At 49.6% G+C, this 18,135-nt stretch overlaps 1 protein-coding gene and 1 long non-coding RNA gene across 2 annotated transcripts; one reads left to right on the top strand and one right to left on the bottom strand.

Moving 5' to 3' along the window:
- The first annotated feature begins 3,123 nt into the window (after window positions 1–3,123).
- KRT73 (keratin 73) lies at window positions 3,124–14,494 on the top strand. Its single transcript, XM_032173665.2, has 9 exons — window positions 3,124–3,602; window positions 5,300–5,514; window positions 6,416–6,476; window positions 7,082–7,177; window positions 7,904–8,068; window positions 10,756–10,881; window positions 11,249–11,469; window positions 12,784–12,818; window positions 13,612–14,494. Exons 1-9 carry the CDS (start codon window positions 3,156–3,158, stop codon window positions 13,866–13,868), a joined length of 1,623 nt encoding a protein of 540 aa, XP_032029556.1. The 5' UTR covers window positions 3,124–3,155; the 3' UTR covers window positions 13,869–14,494.
- Window positions 6,450–12,213, bottom strand: LOC116481040 (uncharacterized). Its single transcript, XR_004251405.1, has 3 exons — window positions 10,658–12,213; window positions 9,250–9,744; window positions 6,450–8,191 (listed from the first exon to the last, which is right to left on the bottom strand). It is a non-coding gene; the product is annotated as an uncharacterized LOC116481040 (long non-coding RNA).
- Window positions 14,495–18,135: the final 3,641 nt, after the last annotated feature.

The raw sequence follows: 18,135 nt of genomic DNA on the forward strand, positions 1-18,135 counted from the left end.
CAGCTTTTGCTGATGTGGGTGTAGGTGAAACCATAGTTTTTTCTGTGTGTTGAGATGGAATAGAGTGATTATTCTCTGTAAGTTTTCCATCTTGCTGTGCTGCCCCTTTCCTGATGATGTGGCTACGGAGATCAGGCTTTTGTTCAGTCTTTAAAAATCTGAGCCTTTCCAGATTCCTGACTTCTTCTGCCCCAAGTCTGGAATATAGGAGACAAATAGAAAACCTAGAGAAATAATCATCATGTCTTTCACTGGGTCCTGAGGTCCCTGTTGGTGTGCCTTCTTCTCTACGCTTCAGCGTCTTCTTATGTTTGTGAAGAAGGGAAAAGTATGTCTACTTCATCTTTCTAGTTGTGGAATATCCACATATGGAATACTGATTTCACAATATTTATTTGATTGCCCCTGGGGGTGACAGAAAGTTGATTTCCTGCCTCTCTCTCTCTCTCTCTCTCCCCCTCTCTCTCTCTTTCCCCACTGTGGGAAGTGGGGCTGACTTGGTAATTGGGTTCATCTGGCATTGAGTTTCCCCTGGTGAGGGCAATAGCAGGATGTGAAATACAAGGAGCTCACTATGTGAAAACCCACTTAGAGGAGTTTCAATGACAGGTGTTAGGGATACTGTTCGTAGGGAGAATGATTTCAAAGGGCACCTAAGAGTTTTTTAGCCTAGTCCATGACTGCCTGAGAGTCCTTTGCCACTGGAGTTCTGGGAAGTGAGTAGAGAGGACCAAAGGGAGGATAGGACCTGGATCTTGTCCTCAGGAAAATTTCTGGCCATTAGGAAAGATTGACATACCTCCTGAACACAGGTAGAGACATCAAATTAGAAGAGACAATTGACATAATAGATGCTGTTGTTTGGACAACAAACAACATGTGGGAGGCTGGGAAGAGAGGTGTGATTGGATTAGGAAAGTGATCAGAGAAGGTTTCCGGGGGTGCCTCTGTGGCAGGTTCACAAGATGAGAAGGCCTGGGAGGGGAGGGGAAGTGAAAACCATAAGGAGAGGGGCTGTTTGCTCGTAAGCACACTCACGCCATACTGCAGAGTTGGCATTCACAGCATAAATGCCATTGGGGGTGATCTCAGGGCCTGTGACATGCAGCAATTTGTAGTTTTGCTGAGATGCAGGCCTGAATCACCTCCACCCCAGTGCTGGTGTGCTGAAATGAGCCAATTAGGGAGTGATTCTGGCTGGAATACTCAGCATTCTCATCACAATGCAGTTTTGTTGGTCTTCTTTGTGCCTTACAAAGAAACTTACAAAGGAATAGAAACTTTGGGTCAGGCTAGGTGGCTCATGCCTATAATCCCAGCACTTTGAGAGGCTGAGGTGGGCAGATCACCTGAGGTCAGGAGATGGAGACCAGCCTGACCAATATGGAGAAACCCCATTTCTACTAGAAATACAAAATTAGCCGGGGGTGGTGCTGCGTCCCAGCTACTCAGGAGGCTGAGGCAGGAGAATCCCTTGAACCCAGGAAGTGGAAGTTGCGATGAGCCGAGATCATGCTATTGCACTCCAGCCCGGACAAGAAGAGTAAAACTCCATCTCAAAAAAAAAAAAAAAGGAACAGAAACTTTGTGTTAGCTAAAAAAGATTAAAGGATTGCCAAGTGGCATTGCCTTTAGTGAAATTGAAGACATTGAAGAAAATAAATATTCTTAACTAGAAAACAACTGTATTGTATAAAAAAGAGGGGAGGTTGAATTTGGCAATTGCTTAGTACAACAATTTTAGGGGCATATCATAACCTCTGTACAGAAATAGAAAAGAAGGATGGGCCAGCTGTTCATTCAAGTACTCCGGCTAGTGAAATACTTGTGTTTTTATGGAGGAAATTCTATACTATGGATATATTTGGGATTTGGGATTTGGGAAACTCTTGGGTCACATACTTTGGCAATGTCAAGGATCCATGAAATTGAAATGTCTGCCCCTATCTCCCCATCTCCAAAATTGTAAGCTAGGTTTGGTCTTCATAATTCGGGGCCCAAGAGCCTAGCACAGTACCTGGGAGAGAGTCAGCCCTCAAAAGAAGTCTGTTAAACAAATGAATAAATGAGTGAACAAGTAGATGGCTGGCTGGCTGGTTGGATGGATGGATGGATGGACGAATGAATAAGGCTGGCATAGCTCTGAATGTGGAGTCAGAAGACCAGCCAAGGGAGTCCTCAAGGCTGGGGCCTGTGCTTTTTTGGGGCATTTTCATTCTCTGGGATTCACACAAAGAAAGGACTCACTAAATGTTTGCTAAAGGAATGACATCCTTAATTATCTGAACCTTGCTTTCCCCATTTGTGTAATGTGGATCATCACCATTCCCCTCCAGGCAGACTAAGTGGATTAAATGAGCTTCTTGTGTGAGGAGCTCTTTTACACTGTAAAGTGCTGCACCAGTGTCAGCCATCGTGAATGGTGCAATGACCATTATTTCAAGGTCAAGAGTCAGGTTGGTGGGATGGTAAAGGGACAAAGAAGTCAGTGTGTGCAAAGAAAGGTGAGCAGGGCAGCCCAGCTGGCACAGAGGAGCAGGAGAGCTGCCTGGGAGGGCACAGCAGGGGGCTGGCAGCCAGAGGCTGGTGCTGGAATCCCAGTGTGCTCCTCTCCTATGGCCCTGGCCAGCCATGAAACCTGTCTCCAGGAACCCCAGGAAGCTGGGCAGCAGGAGCCTCTTCTTAACCACATAAAAGCAGCTCAGCCAGGGTCCCTGAAGCAGCCCATCTGATGCTGGCATGGTTGTGAGATTTCCCACAGATGACACTGTCAATTAAAGGTCTCTCCTCTGTACCCCTACAATCCCAGGCCCCACCACTCCCTGGGGAACAGCAATTGAGACTGCGACAAACCTCCCACCTAAGATCTTTCTATGGATAATGTGCCCATGCTAATTACCCATGTTCATTAGATAAAACTCAAATTACATGAGCAAGACTTGCAAGACGAGTACTTTGGGAGTTTTCAAGTCATTTATCCGGTGTCTGATTTTGCTGGGAGAAGATGATTTCTTGCTCCCAGGCAAACTGATCCCACAAATTAGGCCAGTGGCTCCCTCCTGAGTCCTATAAAGTGGGAGCCCAGGATCACAGGCTGGTGAACTGCATCTCAGCTAAGGGTTGGCATCTTATCACCACTTCCTGGCCTCCCCACTATGAGCCGCCAATTCACCTACAAGTCAGGAGCTGCTGCCAGGGGGGGCTTCAGCGGCTGCTCGGCTGTGCTCTCAGGGGGCAGCTCATCCTCCTACCGAGCAGGGGGCAAAGGGCTCAGAGGGGGCTTCAGCAGTCGGAGCCTTTACAGCCTGGGGGGTGCCCGGAGCATCTCTTTCAATGTGGCCAGTGGCAGTGGGTGGGCAGGAGGCTATGGATTTGGCCGGGGCCGGGCCAGTGGCTTTGCTGGCAGCATGTTTGGCAGTGTGGCCTTGGGGTCTGTGTGTCCGTCCTTGTGCCCGCCCGGGGGTATCCATCAGGTCACCATCAACAAGAGCCTCCTGGCACCCCTGAACATGGAGCTGGACCGTGAAATCCAGAAAGTGCGTGCCCAGGAGCGGGAGCAGATCAAGGTGCTGAACAACAAATTCGCCTCCTTCATCGACAAGGTGGGTCTTTCTGGAGAAAGCTGATCTTGGGCTCCCCTTTTAAGGACTCAGGAGGGAGCTGCTGCCCTAATTTGTGGTTCAATTTGCCTGAGAGCAAGAAATCATTTTCTCCCAGCAAAATCAGACACCAGGTAAACAACTTGAAAGCTCCCCAGGTGCTGGGCCCATAAGGTTTGCTCATGCCATAGAGCCCCTTCCTTCCCCCACCTTCATTGTCCTTGGGGCACTCCCTGTCTGAAGCAGAGGAAGGCAGGACACCTCCCCAGGATGCAGACATAGCCCAGGGAGGAACTGGACAAAGCCTGGACATCAGAGCAAAGGGACCAGGGTTGGAGGCATGAGAGGAGCCAGCAGCCTAGTCCAGGAAGGTGTCCAGGAAGCAGTGAGAGTGGTCTCTGAGTTGAGAAGTAGGAGAGTGACAGCCTGTGAGACTTAGAAGCTAGGCGAAGGAGATGCCCTTGACAGCCTGGGGCATCTAGACTGCCATGCGACCCAGCTGTTCCTCCTGTGTCCCCTGACAGCTCAGACTCAGTCTGTAACACACGCAGCCTATGAGGCAAGGCAGCTGGAGGTCATGGTGCCCTAGAGCAGTGGTTCTCAAAGGTGGCCCTGGAACCAGCAGCAGCAACGTCACCTGGACGCTTGTTAGAATGCACATTCTCAGGCTCCACCCCAGAGCAACTGAATCAGAGACTCTGCAGTAGGGTCCAGTACCCTGCATTTTAACAAGCTCTCCAGGTGATGCTGATGTACCCTCAGGTTTGAGAATCACTGAGGAACAAAGTGGTAGGAAGGTATTGGGAAGCAGAGACTTCCTAAGCTTAGAGGAGCAGGGGAAGCTCACCCGGAGCGACAGTGAGGTAGGGTGGCGAAGCATGAGTAGGAGTTTTCAGATGGAGGTGGGGAAAACGCAATCTAGGGAGACAGCACGTGCAGCATGGTAGAACTTGTCTGGGGAATGGGAGACCTTGGGTTTACGATATCATTGTATGAGTAGAGAAGGAAGCCAGGAGGGCTGGGCACATTATGAAGAGTGTGATAAGGAATATGGACTTGACGCTGACGGTGATGTGGAACCACCTGAGGGTTGTAAGCAAGGGAATGATATATTTGTAGGTTGCAACTTGAGAATGCTTGTTCTGCTGCTGGGCAAATGCTGTGATTGAGACAGTAGAGATTTAGACATGAAAGCAACTTAGGAGGGCCGGAGACCCCAGATAAGCTGAGCATCTGCCTCTGGCTGGGCTGGGAGAGCCCACGCACAAGGAGGGAGCGAATAGGCAGAGCACGGGCCACCAGACCCTGAGCAGAGGGACTGACAGTGTGAAGGCTAGCACAGGCCAGCTTGTATCTAAGGAGCTGCCTTGGAGAGGTGGCCTGGGCTGAACATGGACATTGGTCCAGGCAGGTTTGGATAAGTGCAGAGGAGACAGGAGATCTAGATCTTGATAGTTTGAGAGGGAAATGAAGATGTTGGTGCCCCTCCCAACCTTAGGGGCTGCCTCAGAGTGAGAACTTTAGTCAGACAAAGGACCCTAGGTAAGGAGTGGGGGTGTGAGTGGCATGGGTGGCAGTTTTTAAGGGCTGAGGCTCATTTTTAAAGCTAGTGTAGCATAAGAAAACACAGTTCCTGTCCAGGAAGGGAAATCTCACATCCCCTCTCCACATTGCTTAAGTATGTGTGGCATGGGTTCCAGGTGCGGTTCCTGGAGCAGCAGAACCAGGTGCTGGAGACCAAGTGGGAGCTGCTGCAGCAGCTGGACCTGAACAACTGCAAGAACAACCTGGAACCCATCCTTGAGGGCTACATCAGCAACCTGCGGAAGCAGCTGGAGGCGCTGTCCGGGGACAGGGTGAGGCTGGACTCGGAGCTGAGGAGCGTGCGCGAAGTGGTGGAGGACTACAAGAAGAGGTGAGCAGGACGCCACTCCAGGCTGGCCTGCCTCCCAGGGTGAGGCTTTCCCAGCAGGCACTGGGATGTTTGCCTCTGGCCTCAGAGGTACTGGGTTCATCTGTCCCGGCAAGATGAGAGCCTTCTGTGGGCAACGAGGCAGACTGGACAGTGGACAACCAGCCTCTTGGGCAGCGTCAGGGCGGTCCTGGCAGGTGATCCCCTCCTTGGCACGCTCCTTCCTGCTCCCCACTCAAGAGAGCCTGTATTGTGTGTGCCACAGCCTCTTGGCTCCTAAGCTCACCACTGTGCCCCTGAGTTCCAAAGAACCAGCCCCAACCCACCCGCTGCTCTCTGCCGTAGGGAAGGAGGTGGAGTTCCTGTTGGGCTTCCTCTCTCATTGCCTTTAGGTCCTGGACACTTGGGCCATGTGCCTCCTTTTTCCCCTGGGGGATAGTTCTGGCTTCCTTGGGACCCCTGCCTAGGGATGGAGGGGAGTTGTTGGTAGGGTGTCAGGCAGCAGGATTGGCACAAGAATCATGGCTGAAAGGGGTAGCTGGCATACTTCTGTGATTCAGATACTGAGTGGGAAGAGGGAGAACCTACTCACTCCCCAGGCATCAGAGGAAATCAGGCCTCAAACCACCCAGGCTTAGGAGGAGGTTACTTCATGCCCGGCCTCCAACTCTGGCCAAATAGTCCTGGTGTGTTGGGACGGACTTGCAAAGGTATAGAATAATACCTCTTAAAAGGCATAGAATATGGGTATCTCATTTCACTATGAGAACGTATACACACACACACACACACACACACACACACACACACACACACACACACACACACACACACACACACACACACACACACACACACACACACACAGACACACACTCTGCTCACTGTGATGCTTTCCCTGCAGGTATGAAGAAGAAATAAACAAGCGCACAACTGCTGAGAATGAATTTGTGGTGCTTAAGAAGGTGAGGAGGGTGCATGGGTTCCCTTCAGTCTCCCAGCAGTGGGTGTTGGTCTAAGAGAGAGGAGCAGCTGAGGTCTGAGTCCCCCGCAGAAGGGCCTGGAGCCGAAGTGCTGAAGAAGGAGATGAAGGGATGGCTGCTCAGGACATTTTGGGACACCTGGGTGTTGGTTTAGCACACAGTACTTTATCTGTGGACAGGAACCTAGATGTGGATAGTCAGTCCCAACTCATGTCCCCTTTGGCTGGGGAACAGGACAGGCTTTGGGAGAGGCTGCAGGTTTGCCTTCCAACTCTGCTAGTTTCTGGCAAATCACCGTGGCTGTCCTTGGCTCTCTCTGTTGGCTGAATGACTGGCTGAGTGGGGTATAGAGTCCCACACCCTTCTCTGAGAAATAGAGGCAGAAGGAGTTCCAGAGGTTTGAGAAACTTGCCCCAGGTTTCGCAGTGAGTCTGACAGTGAAGTTGTGGCTGGAAGGCAGGTTCCTGCCCCTTGGATCTGCAGTCCTGGGCAGCTAGCTAGGGCAGGGCCTGCGGGTGTCAGTTCGCTGGAGAGGCCTGTCTGGGCTTGAAGAAAGGTGAGGTCAGGGGTATCTGGATTCTCCATAGGACGTGGATGCAGCTTACATGAACAAAGTGGAGCTGCAGGCCAAGGTGGATGCCCTGGATGGAGAAATCAAGTTCTTCAAGTGCCTGTACGAGGGGGTAAGGCTCCCCCTGCCCCACCTCTGGTTCTGTCTTCTGGAAGGACAGATATGTGATGAACAGTTTCTTACCTATCAGTAACTTAAACAGTCCAGGGCACCTCCAGCATTGGGGTGCTGAGAAATTTGTAGATCAAAGGTGGGAGTGGCCATCTATCCTGGTGCCCCATCCATCCCTGACTGCCCTGAGGATGTCCTGCTTTCACTTCCTCCAGGAAAGCAGAGTGCTTAAGGGGTTCCCACTGAACTTCAGCCAAGCATATTCTCATTCCTGCTTCTCTTCTCTCTGTGGCTGGGGATGTTTCCTGGGGTCTTGGGCAGGAATCCCCAGGGATAGAGGTAGGAAGTCCTCATACTCCTTCTACCTTCTCTATGCACATCTGGTTTCAAGCCTCAACCTATTGGCCAAGCATTCCTGGGCTCCTGTGCCCCTTAGTGTCCCATGTGTGGCAGCCAGGCTGTTGTCTTCCACCTTCCCCACTCCTGTCCTGTCTCAGGGGACAGACGTATGGGCTGTTTTCTTCCTGGGCTGCTTCAAACCCATTCAGCAGTTTTCAGATGTGGTATTGGAACCTCTGGGCTGTGAGCTCCGTTCTTACAAGCTTTGGGAAGTGCAGCTTCCATCTGTGTGGGATGGTCTAGGGCCATCCCTCTGGGACAGGGCCATCACCTTGGCACTTTTCTCTGGTCATAGAAGGCATTTCATGCTTCCTTGTTTCCCCTGCAGGAGATTGCTCAGATCCAGTCCCACATCAGCGACACATCCATCATCCTGTCCATGGACAACAACCGGAACCTGGACCTGGACAGCATCATTGCTGAGGTCCGCGCCCAGTATGAGGAGATCGCCCGGAAGAGCAAGGCCGAGGCCGAGGCCCTGTACCAGACAAAGGTGAGGCCGCAAAACTCCCCACAGTGAAGTATGCAGGGCCCTCTGCTCCAGATCTGTCTTGTCTGCCCCGTGACTCACTGTGGTGGCCCATAGCTTGCTGGGAGCACAGCACTGTCCTGGGCACTGGGGGAAGCCAGAGGGGAGGAGAAGACACAGCTCTGTCCTTGGCACCCACTTAGATCAACAGCACCCCTGGAGGATGCACTCAGCTGAGTGCAGGTGAATGTGGTGCAAACAGAGTCCAGATTGAGGAACTAGGACCAGGTGGGGCAGGTCAGAAACAACTCCTTGGAGGCAGAGAGTTCTGTCTGGAGGGGAGAAGCAACATGAGTAGTTGGCATCTCAACTCCCTTGCTAATTATCATAAGTGAGGGGGTCTCTTCAGTGTGATCTGGAATCAAGTAATTTCTACCTTTTCATTCAAGTCTAACTCCAAGGATAAAGCAGAAGTTTGAGGCCTCAGATCTTAACTCCCCTAATGGTAGTGGGTGGGAAGTGATTCTTTTTTTATTTTTAAATTTTATTTATTTATTTATTTTTTTGAGACAGAGTCTCGCTCTGTCGCCCAGGCTGGAGTGCAGTGGCGCAATCTCCGCTCACCGCAAGCTCTGCCTCCCGGGTTCACGCCATTCTCCTGCCTCAGCCTCTCCGAGTAGCTGGGACTACAGGCGCCCGCCACCATGACTGGCTAATTTTTTTGTATTTTTAGTAGAGACGGGGTTTCACCATGGTCTCGATCTCCTGACCTCGTGATCCTCCCACCTCGGCCTCCCAAAGTGCTGGGATTACAAGCGTGAGCCACCACGCCCTGCCTGGGAAGTGATTCTTTAGATAATTTGGTTTCTCAGATCAAGATGGCAACTTCCTAATTGTTCCTTGCTGTTTATCAGGCTCCTTCTCAAGGGAATCCTCACTCTTGGGAGATTTTATCTCATCCCTCTGCCTGCCTCCTTGCTAGCCTGCAGCGGTGGAGGAGGGAGGCTTTCAAGGTCTAGGAGACATAGCCTAGGGCTTCTTGGTAGAGGTTCAAACTCAACTCCTCAGTCCCCAAAGCCTTCCACATTAGTGTTGCAAGCTAGGGTCAGGAATGCCCAGAATCATAACAGTATTATGATTGCTTGTTTTGATGATTCCCTCTTAAAGATAGAGAAGGTAGGGCCCAGGGAGTTCAAGCTACTTACCAAAGGCAATAGCTGGCAAGTGACACAGCTAGATCAGAATCTAGGTGACTGACTTCAAATTCCACTGCATTTAGGCAGAAAATCAGAAGGTGACTCTGGGAAAGAAGCATTTACTCTAAGGGCTTTGTGTGACTTGACAGAGGAGTGGCAGGAAGATGTTCACCTGTTCGTCTCAGAATGAAGCTGCTTGGTGTCAGAACCAGTGTACGGGGAGGCATCCTGCTTATACAGCCTTGCAGAGAAGTGGGAGAAGGCCCCTTGTTTAGGGTTGGCACCAAAGATAAAACACCAGGAGTGAAGAGAGAAGCCCCTCTGCCTTCTCTGCCTTCTGGATAATTTGGCATCTTTAGGAACAATCCTAAATCTTGGGCCATGCTGGGGTGGAGCACCCAGTGACAGAGACAGAGCAGTACACTACCTCCAGAGTGCTGAAGGGTCCCTGTTTTGTGTTCCCCTTGAGCCACATTCTGAGTAGAACTGATGTATTCTCTGTGACTGTTTAATAGATGACATCAAAGGCAGAAATAATCCCAAATTAGTAGATGACCTAAAATTCATGGCTAGTGGTTTTGGGGTATAGCTGAATCCACCCCCATCATGCACACAAAATGTTCCTCCATGCTAATGCCTCTCTCCATCCCAGCCCAGCAAAGCTGCCTGTGGGTTGGGGCCCAGCTAAGGTATCAAGGGGAGGGAGTCACAGAAAATACAGAGGGACAGCTCACTGGCTCACTCATTCATTCATGAGACTTTTTTTGAGCACCAACCAGGCACTATGCTAGGTACTAGGAATTTAAAGTTAAAAGAAAAAGTCTCTGTCATCCATTCATTCTGGGTCTGATGGAGAACACATGGAAACAGGTTCACAATACAGTATAGTGTGGGGAGACCTATGGACTGGTGTGCCAGTGGCAGTGGAGTAGGATTGCACCCAACCAGGGCATCACGGAAGGCCTCATGGAGGAAGGGACTCTGCACTGGCTAAGTTGGAGCTAGCTAGGGAAAAAGGAGGATGGATGGGGGAGGGTTTTTCAGGTCAGAGGAGAGGCTCAGGCAAAGACTCAGAGACACAAGAGCACACGGGACATCTGGGGGAACTGTGGGACTGTTTGGCCCAGCTTGGGAGTCAGACAGGTGTTAGGCAAGGGCAGGAAGAAATGAGCCCCTGGATGCCATGTAAGAGTTTGAATTTGACCTTGACGTTGAAGGACGATAGGCAGAGGAATGTCATAATTGGAGTAGTGTGTTATAAAGTTGCCACGTGGAGAGTCTGGGACATTCACCAGTCCTTATGGCCAATTCTAACCATCCATGAGATCAGCCATGTTTAAGGCAAGCAAATGCAATGGCCCAATGCTTTAATGGGAGGCTGCTGATAGTCATGGTGAGGCGGGGGACCTGGACCAACCTCTGCCAGGCTCTGCAAGTGCAGGCACAGTCTCTGTACCAGGCTGATCCCAGCCAAGCCCTGAGTCAGTGTCCTTGCTTTGGTTCCTTTTCCTCTAGTTCCAGGAGCTGCAGCTAGCAGCCGGCCGGCATGGGGATGACCTGAAACACACCAAAAATGAGATCTCAGAGCTGACCCGTTTCATCCAAAGGCTGCGCTCGGAGACTGAGAGTGTGAAGAAGCAGGTGAAGGGGACTGGAGCGTTCCTTACTCACTCCTAAGGGAGGGGTGAACTTCTTAGCACCCCCTGCCCCTCCTTCTCCTGAGCATCCATTTCAGAATCCCCTTCCTCAAATGGAGGTCCTGCTCTCATCCCTCACCTTTAGCTCCCATCTGAAGTTTGGAACAGTTGCAGATTATTTTCATAAAGCTGTGGGGCCCAGCGTAACAAGCCTCTCAGTCCCAGGTTGACAGGACTCCACCTGGATGTGGCTGGGTCTCTCCTCCAGGACATGGGGCAGGACAGAGGAGGGTTCAACCACTGAGAGCGTGGGAGAGGTGAAGTGAGGCCCAGGGAGGAACTCAGGGAGAAATGCTACCTCCTGACCCCAGTGTGCCAACCTGGAGACGGCCATCGCTGACGCCGAGCAGCAGGGGGACTGCGCCCTCAAGGACGCCAGGGCCAAGCTGGATGAGCTGGAGGGCGCCCTGCAGCAGGCCAAGGAGGAGCTGGCACGGATGCTGCGGGAGTACCAAGAGCTTTTGAGCGTGAAGCTGTCCCTGGATATTGAGATCGCCACCTACCGCAAGCTGCTGGAGGGCGAGGAGTGCAGGTGGGCGGGACCGAGGGACTGGAAGAAACTGCAAGTCTCCACCTTAAAGTTTCCCAGAGTGTGGTTGGGGGCGGGGAGGGGAGGGGGCGCTGGAGATGTGTTTACTTCACCCACAAGCATAGTTTCAAACAGCATCCTGCCAGATAATGTGACAGCAATTTCCTTTACAGTTCTCTTTTGACTCTTTGGAAAAAGTCTTAGCTGGGTTCTGTTGTGTCTTTAACACCTCTCAGATGGCCAGGCACAGTGGTTCATGCCTGTAATCCCAGCACTTTGGGAGGCTGAGGTGGGTGGACCACCTGAGGTCAGGAGTTTGAGACCAGCCTGGCCAACATTGGAGAAACCTCGTCTCTACTAAAAATACAAAAATTAGCTGGATGTGGTGGTGCACGCCTGTAATCCTAGCTACTTGGGAGGCTGAGGCAGGAGAATCGCTTGAACCCAGGAGGCTGAGGTTGCACTGAGTTGAGATCCCACTACTGTCCTCCAGCTTGGGTGACAGAATGAGACTCTGTCTCAAAAACAAACAAACAAACAAAACACAAAAACACCTCTCAGACACTTGCAAATATCCCCTATTGATAAAGAGACAGTAGATCTCAGGTGCAGAATCTCTGGGAAGATAATAGCATTATCTAGCCCAAAAGTTTTAAATTGTTTTCTTTTCATTATATTTATTTTTACTGCTACTTTTTTTCTTATTTGATTAGGTAATAATACTGGTTTCTATTTACCCTAGTGATATAAAACATCTTTTTAAAAGAAATGCACTTTTGTCGTAAAAGGCAGAGTCAATTAAAAATACTAAATATCTAACAGTACAAGCCAAACATGGTCCTAGCAACAGTCGGAAGGGTGACACACGAAGCAGGAACATTTGAAAAACCCTGTTATAACCTAGCACCATTTTATAACTGAGACCTGGAGAGAAGTCACTTGTCCCAAAATCATACAGTTCGTTCATTAGTAGCAACTCCTGATCCTGATATTTCCACATATGTATTTATTCAGGCAGCTGCTCACAGTAGTAAAGAAAAGGGTTCAAGAGAAACCCTGCAGGAGGGACCTTGGGGGTGGTAATGTTGTTGGGGGTTCCAAAGTTGCAGGTTCCGCATCTCTGCAGCGGGAAGAGTAGATTGAGGAGCAAGAGGGAGGGCTTAGAGACACGCAAGGGCAGCCAGTGCCATCCGGCAAGTGTGGGGTGCATGGAGGCTGAGTCGGTCTGGCTGGGGATCCCCAGCCTGTGTTTAGGCAGTGAGGGCCACTATGGGAGTCCACATGATTCAGACTCTCCAGTGCTTTTCTCTCTTTCAGGATGTCCGGAGAATATATCAACTCTGTGAGCATTTGTGAGTATTTCATGACTCTGAGGGAATACTTTTAGTCCAACAACAAACACAAAGTGGGTGGGTGTCCACCGCCCAGCCCCCTGGGGAACAGCTTGGCTCTGCCTGTTGACCACTTTGTCACATACTCACCTTCCTTGCTGAGACCTGCGGCCTCCCTGTTCAGAGCTGCTTCTTCCAGGTGGAGTCAGTGCCCAGCACATTCTGATATTGCACACTAGCCTCTTTCATAGCAATCTCCCCCTGCTGCAGTGAAACTCTCAGCCCCTCCCCTCTTCTGTCACCCCCACACCAGCTCTCCTGCATGAAGGAAACGGAGCACAGAGTGGTGCCTCCTCACCGGGAGTAGAGACCGGTGTGTGGACCACCGTGAAAGCCAGTTTAATGCTGGCCCCACAGGGTTTGGCAGTCTCCCTCTTATAGCGGGACCAGCAGAAACTCCCTAATTTTAACAATCAGGAAATTCGTTTGAAAAATACTCAGAAGGTATTGTAAAGCTAAATGCAAGAACCTGCTGGCTTATCTGATGCTCAAGCATCATCTGTCCCTTGGGGGAAGCCCCTGCTACTCCTGTTTGTTCATAGAATGACAAGGTGCCTGACTTGGGAGTCTTGCAGGATTGGGGCTATTCTTCCCGTGCTTGAGTTGCTCAGATGAACCCAAGTTCATGGTTGATGGGAAGTGTTTGCTTAAGAAGGAGGCATTTAAGCTAGTGGGGCTGGGAGGTTGGAGGGGGACTTAGGGCCACCTCTGTCCTGGGATATACACTGATCACTCATCCCTCCCTCCTCCGCAGCGGTCATCAACAGCTCCATGGCCGGGACGGCAGGCACAGGGGCTGGCTTTGGATTCAGCAATGCTGGCACCTATGGCTACTGGCCCAGCTCTGTCAGCGGGGGCTACAGCATGCTGCCTGGGGGCTGTGTCACTGGCAGTGGGAACTGCAGCCCCCGTGGGGAAGCCAGGACCAGGCTGGGGAGTGCAAGTGAATTCAAGGACTCCCAGGGAAAGACCTTAGCTCTAAGCTCACCCACCAAAAAAACCGTGAGATAAAAGTGCAAGGCGGCCCATTTCCCAGTAGTCTGCCTTGCCCTGGCAGACTGCTCCGGACTCCTCTAGGAAATTCCTCTGTCTCATTTGTCCTCATCTCCTTCTTGCTTTGCTTTGCTGTGGACCTCTCCTCCTTCTCCTTGACCTCTCTGCCTCAGTCTTTGTTAATGTTGAATCAGGATTTGAGAGCTGGAGCCCATCTTTCTGCCTCCATTCAAAGAGGCCTTTTAACTCAGCCTCCCCTTCTGGATGAAGACTTGGCCCTTTCTCTGCCTGCATGTCCCTGTGCAGAGGAAGGCTATCTCTCAAGGGTAACCCCAATCTGCCTGCGCTGCTCTTTCATGTCCTGTCTCAGTAACTACTTGGCCATGTGCTCCCTGGGTACATAAGGTTTCAGATCTACTGATAGACCTGCAGGAACTCTCTCATGTTAGAGCAACAGTGGCTCAGGCAAAACGCCTGGTGGGAAGTCGTATCTTGCATAGCCACTGCGTATTACATAGCCGGGAGTACCCCTTGAGGCTAATTCTATCAACCAAGGGATTTGTGCTCTTCATCTGTGGGTACTTGTCCTTGTTTAGGCCTCACCTCCCTGCTCCTGTGTCTTACCAATAAACTTATAAAGCCCACGTGGGGTCAGGCTGCTTCTCTCTCCTAAGGGAGTCCTCATCTCCGTCCATGTGTCTTCTGCCTGTGGAGTGGTCAATGAATGGGAGCTTGAGGCACCTGAAGTCTGGAAGGATCTTTTGATCTGAGTGAAAGAGACCCTACTCAGCCTGGGTTATCTCACCATCACCTTCTAAGTCATGCTTTTCTCAGGCCAATTCTCCAGTGAATGGGGGATCTCTAAGAACATTCGGGTTATTGGCAGAGAGAAGGAGCCCACACTTGCCTGGTATCAAGATTTAAAACTGGTCAAGAGGCAGAAGAAGGCCAGTTCTAGGCAGCCTAGGGTCGAATTATGATGGCTCCATGTCCCCTAAGGAAAGGCCCAAAGGTAGAGACTCCTCTTTGAAGTAATGACACATTTTCTCTTGGCCCTTAGTAAAGTTCCCACTGAGTTGAGCATGGGTGTTTATGTATATGTGTGTATGTATGAGTTTGTTTATGTATGTATGAATATGTGTGTGCATATGTGTATGTGTTTAAGAACGGGGCCCTCTGTTACACACACAATTGCAGATTCTTTTCATAAAGCTGTGGGGCCCAGCGTAACAAGCCTCTCAGTCCCAGGTTGACAGGACTCCACCTGGATGTGGCTGGGTCTCTGCTCTAGGAGGAGATGGAGCAGGACAGAGGAGGGCTCAACCACTGTGAGCATGGGAGAGGTGAAGTGAGGCCCAGGGAGGAACTCAGGGGGGAAATGTTTGTTTTGAAAATGCTCAGAGATTTCTCATAGATCCCCAGGCCATGACGATGCCATCAGGATGCAACAGGATGCAAAAGCAAGTGAGAGGCTAGCACACATTCAGGTTGGGGCCACCACGTTGCATCTGAACAGGTCCCTGTGGTTCCTGGGAGGGTCCTAGACTTCAAGTCAATAGCTTTGAATTCAGATTTAGACTCTGCAACTAAGTGGCAATAATGAACGAAGCTCTCAATCTTCTTGAACCTCATTTCGTTAGCTATAAAACAGGAAGACTAATGACCCTAAATTGTTGTTAAGCTAAAATGAGACAACACGAGGATGTCTTGTGCAATTACTGGCACAAAATTGATGCTTAATAAATGTTAGTGGAAACAAAAGCGTGTCCTCCGTATTTTTGGTTTGACTTAATTAGCTTGCCGAAAGAGGTGTACAGCTGCCAGTAAAGCCATTCAAAAATTCTGACTTTAAAGAGACCATCTCATAAATTACAGCACAAGCTTATTTCCCAAAGGAGAACTGGCAGGCAGAATAATTAGTCTCAGGAGTATACTCTTAGAGCCAGTGAAGAAAGTCAGTTCAACAAATATTCATTAAGCATATATCATATACCTGGCATGTGCTAGTGCTGGGGATACAGTGATGAAGAAATCTTGTCCATGCCCCTAATGGAGGCATAACCATAAAACACCTAACTGTAACATGGTGAGGTATCAGCAACAATAGAAGACACAGAGGCATCACAGAAGAGAGAGAGGAACTTCAGGGAGGTCAGGGAAAGCTCACAGAGGAGGCAATATGTGTAGAGGTTTTAGAGGATGGATAGGAATTTACTAGGTGGACAAGAGGAGGAAGTGGGCTTTGTAGCCAGAGGCACCAACATGGTACAAATAGGTGACTGCTGCTGGAGTGTGAAGCGTAAGGATGGAGGAGACTCAGCAGGTGGAGAAGGAGGGTGCAGTCGCATCCAGAGTTGGTGAGGCAGGCAGCAGATGTGTAAGAGAGGCCCCTTCATGTATGCTAAGAGCTGGGATTTTATCCTGTAGCGCTTGAGAGAGAAGTTAACGCCTTGGGTGTCAGATGGACCGTGAGTCAGAAGGTCTTTGCCACTTACTAACTGTGTAACTTAGGCAAGACACTTCTGCTCCATAAGCCTCAGTTTTCTCATCCATACAAAGGGGTTAATAATTGGAGTTACCTCATAGAGTTGTCATGAGAATTAAATTTAATGAAATAATGTACGAGAATTTAGTTCTTCTAGCACATAGTAAGTGCTCCATAAATGGCTGCCCCTATTGTTTTTAGGTATAGACTATTCTTTCAGGAAACTGAAGTGAGAAGGGAAGTAGAGAATGTCTGATAGTGATCAGAAGATTGTTTGAGAACATGAACTTAGGATACAGAACATTAGCTATTATGTAAGATTTCTGCCATCTAACTTCTAAGCTTGGGTTCATATAATGAATGCTGACACCCTCAAGAGACAAACCCTGACATCTGAGCAGCTTAACACAGCAAAGATTTATTTCTCACTCACTGTCCAAGGCAGGTTAGGGCAGCTGCCCTATGTGGTTCTCCCATTGGGTGTCTCAGGGACCCAGGCTCTTCTGCCTTGTAGCCCTGCCACATGGAACACATGAACTCCAAGGTCACCAGACAGGGGAAAAGAGATGGAGGAGGAACATGACCTGCTTACTGCCCCACCCCAGAAATGATACACTTCAATGCCACTCATGTTTCATTGGCCAGCGCTAGTCACATGACCCCAAGCCCCACCAGCACTGCAAAGGAGGCTGGGAAGTGAGAGGAGAGCAAGGTTATTTGGTGAGCTCTGGCAGTCTGTGGCTCACCTTGCTCAGTCTAGGTACCCAAGGCTGATCACGAGGCTGAGAATTCTCTCTCCCTTGGCCAGTGCAGGGATGATGCTGACCATGCTCTCAGGAGTCCATGCAAACTACCTCCCTTTGGTTTGGACAGTACAACCCTGGCCATATTGCCATAAACTAGATAAGCCTGTATATTATATTTAGGCCTCCTTCATGTTTTTAGGGAGATGTTGTAAGTCTCTTCAGATATGGGAAATTTAAGTCAATTTAATGGTGAAGTGGAGATACCTTGTTCAGTGTTTCTTAAAGTATATTCCTCGAAACTCTGGCCCCATAAAGTATTTGGCCAAAGAGAGGGCTCAATGGCCTAAAAAATAGTTTTGAAAACACTGAGTTTTGTGGAGGTTTTTTGTGTGTGACAAGAACAGTACTTTATTTCTGATTCTAGAATCAACTTCCCTCTCCTTTCATCTTTAGTTTGTTTTTTTAATATAACTTATTTATAAAAGCATTATATGCTCATATTAGAAAATTCAGAAATATTAAAAAATAGAAAAAACCCACTGACACTGCCCCATTCACAAGTTCACCTCTCAGCCATCAGGTGTGAAAAACATGAAGTTTTGTATTACCCTTTGGTACAACAGAAAGTATCATGCGTTTTTCTGTTTTTATGGTTTAATACCATCCATCTGTCCATCCATTCATCCATCTACCCACCCACCCATCTATACATCTATTTTGTTTACTAGACTATTCATTAGAGCAGTTTTAGGTTTACAGCAAAATAGAGTGGAAGGTACTTGGGTTTCCCATTTACCCCTTACCCCCACACATGCATAGCCTCCTCCCTTATCAACATCTCCCACCACAGGGGTACATTTGTTATAACTGATGGACTTACACTTATGCAGCATTATCACCTCAAGTCCCAGGTTTACATTGGCATTCACTGGGAAGTCTGTGGGTTTGGACAAATGTATAATGACATGTAGCCATCATTACAGTACTGTACAGAATAGTTCACTGCCCTAAAATTGCTCTAGCACTAAGCATGTTAATGGGCCTAGAAAGTCCT

The sequence above is a fragment of the Hylobates moloch genome, unplaced genomic scaffold (genome assembly GCF_009828535.3).
Source record: "Hylobates moloch isolate HMO894 unplaced genomic scaffold, HMol_V3 SCAFFOLD_13, whole genome shotgun sequence".
Lineage (NCBI taxonomy): Eukaryota > Metazoa > Chordata > Mammalia > Primates > Hylobatidae > Hylobates > Hylobates moloch.

Excerpts from the sequence above, each read along its gene's own strand:
- KRT73 (XM_032173665.2), top strand. The coding sequence starts at position 3,156 with ATGAGCCGCCAATTCACCTACAAGTCAGGAGCTGCTGCCAGGGGGGGC. Across the intron at positions 3,603-5,299 it reads TCGCCTCCTTCATCGACAAG|GTGCGGTTCCTGGAGCAGCA; the intron begins GTGGGTCTTTCT and ends CATGGGTTCCAG. Across the intron at positions 8,069-10,755 it reads AGGCCCTGTACCAGACAAAG|TTCCAGGAGCTGCAGCTAGC; the intron begins GTGAGGCCGCAA and ends CTTTTCCTCTAG.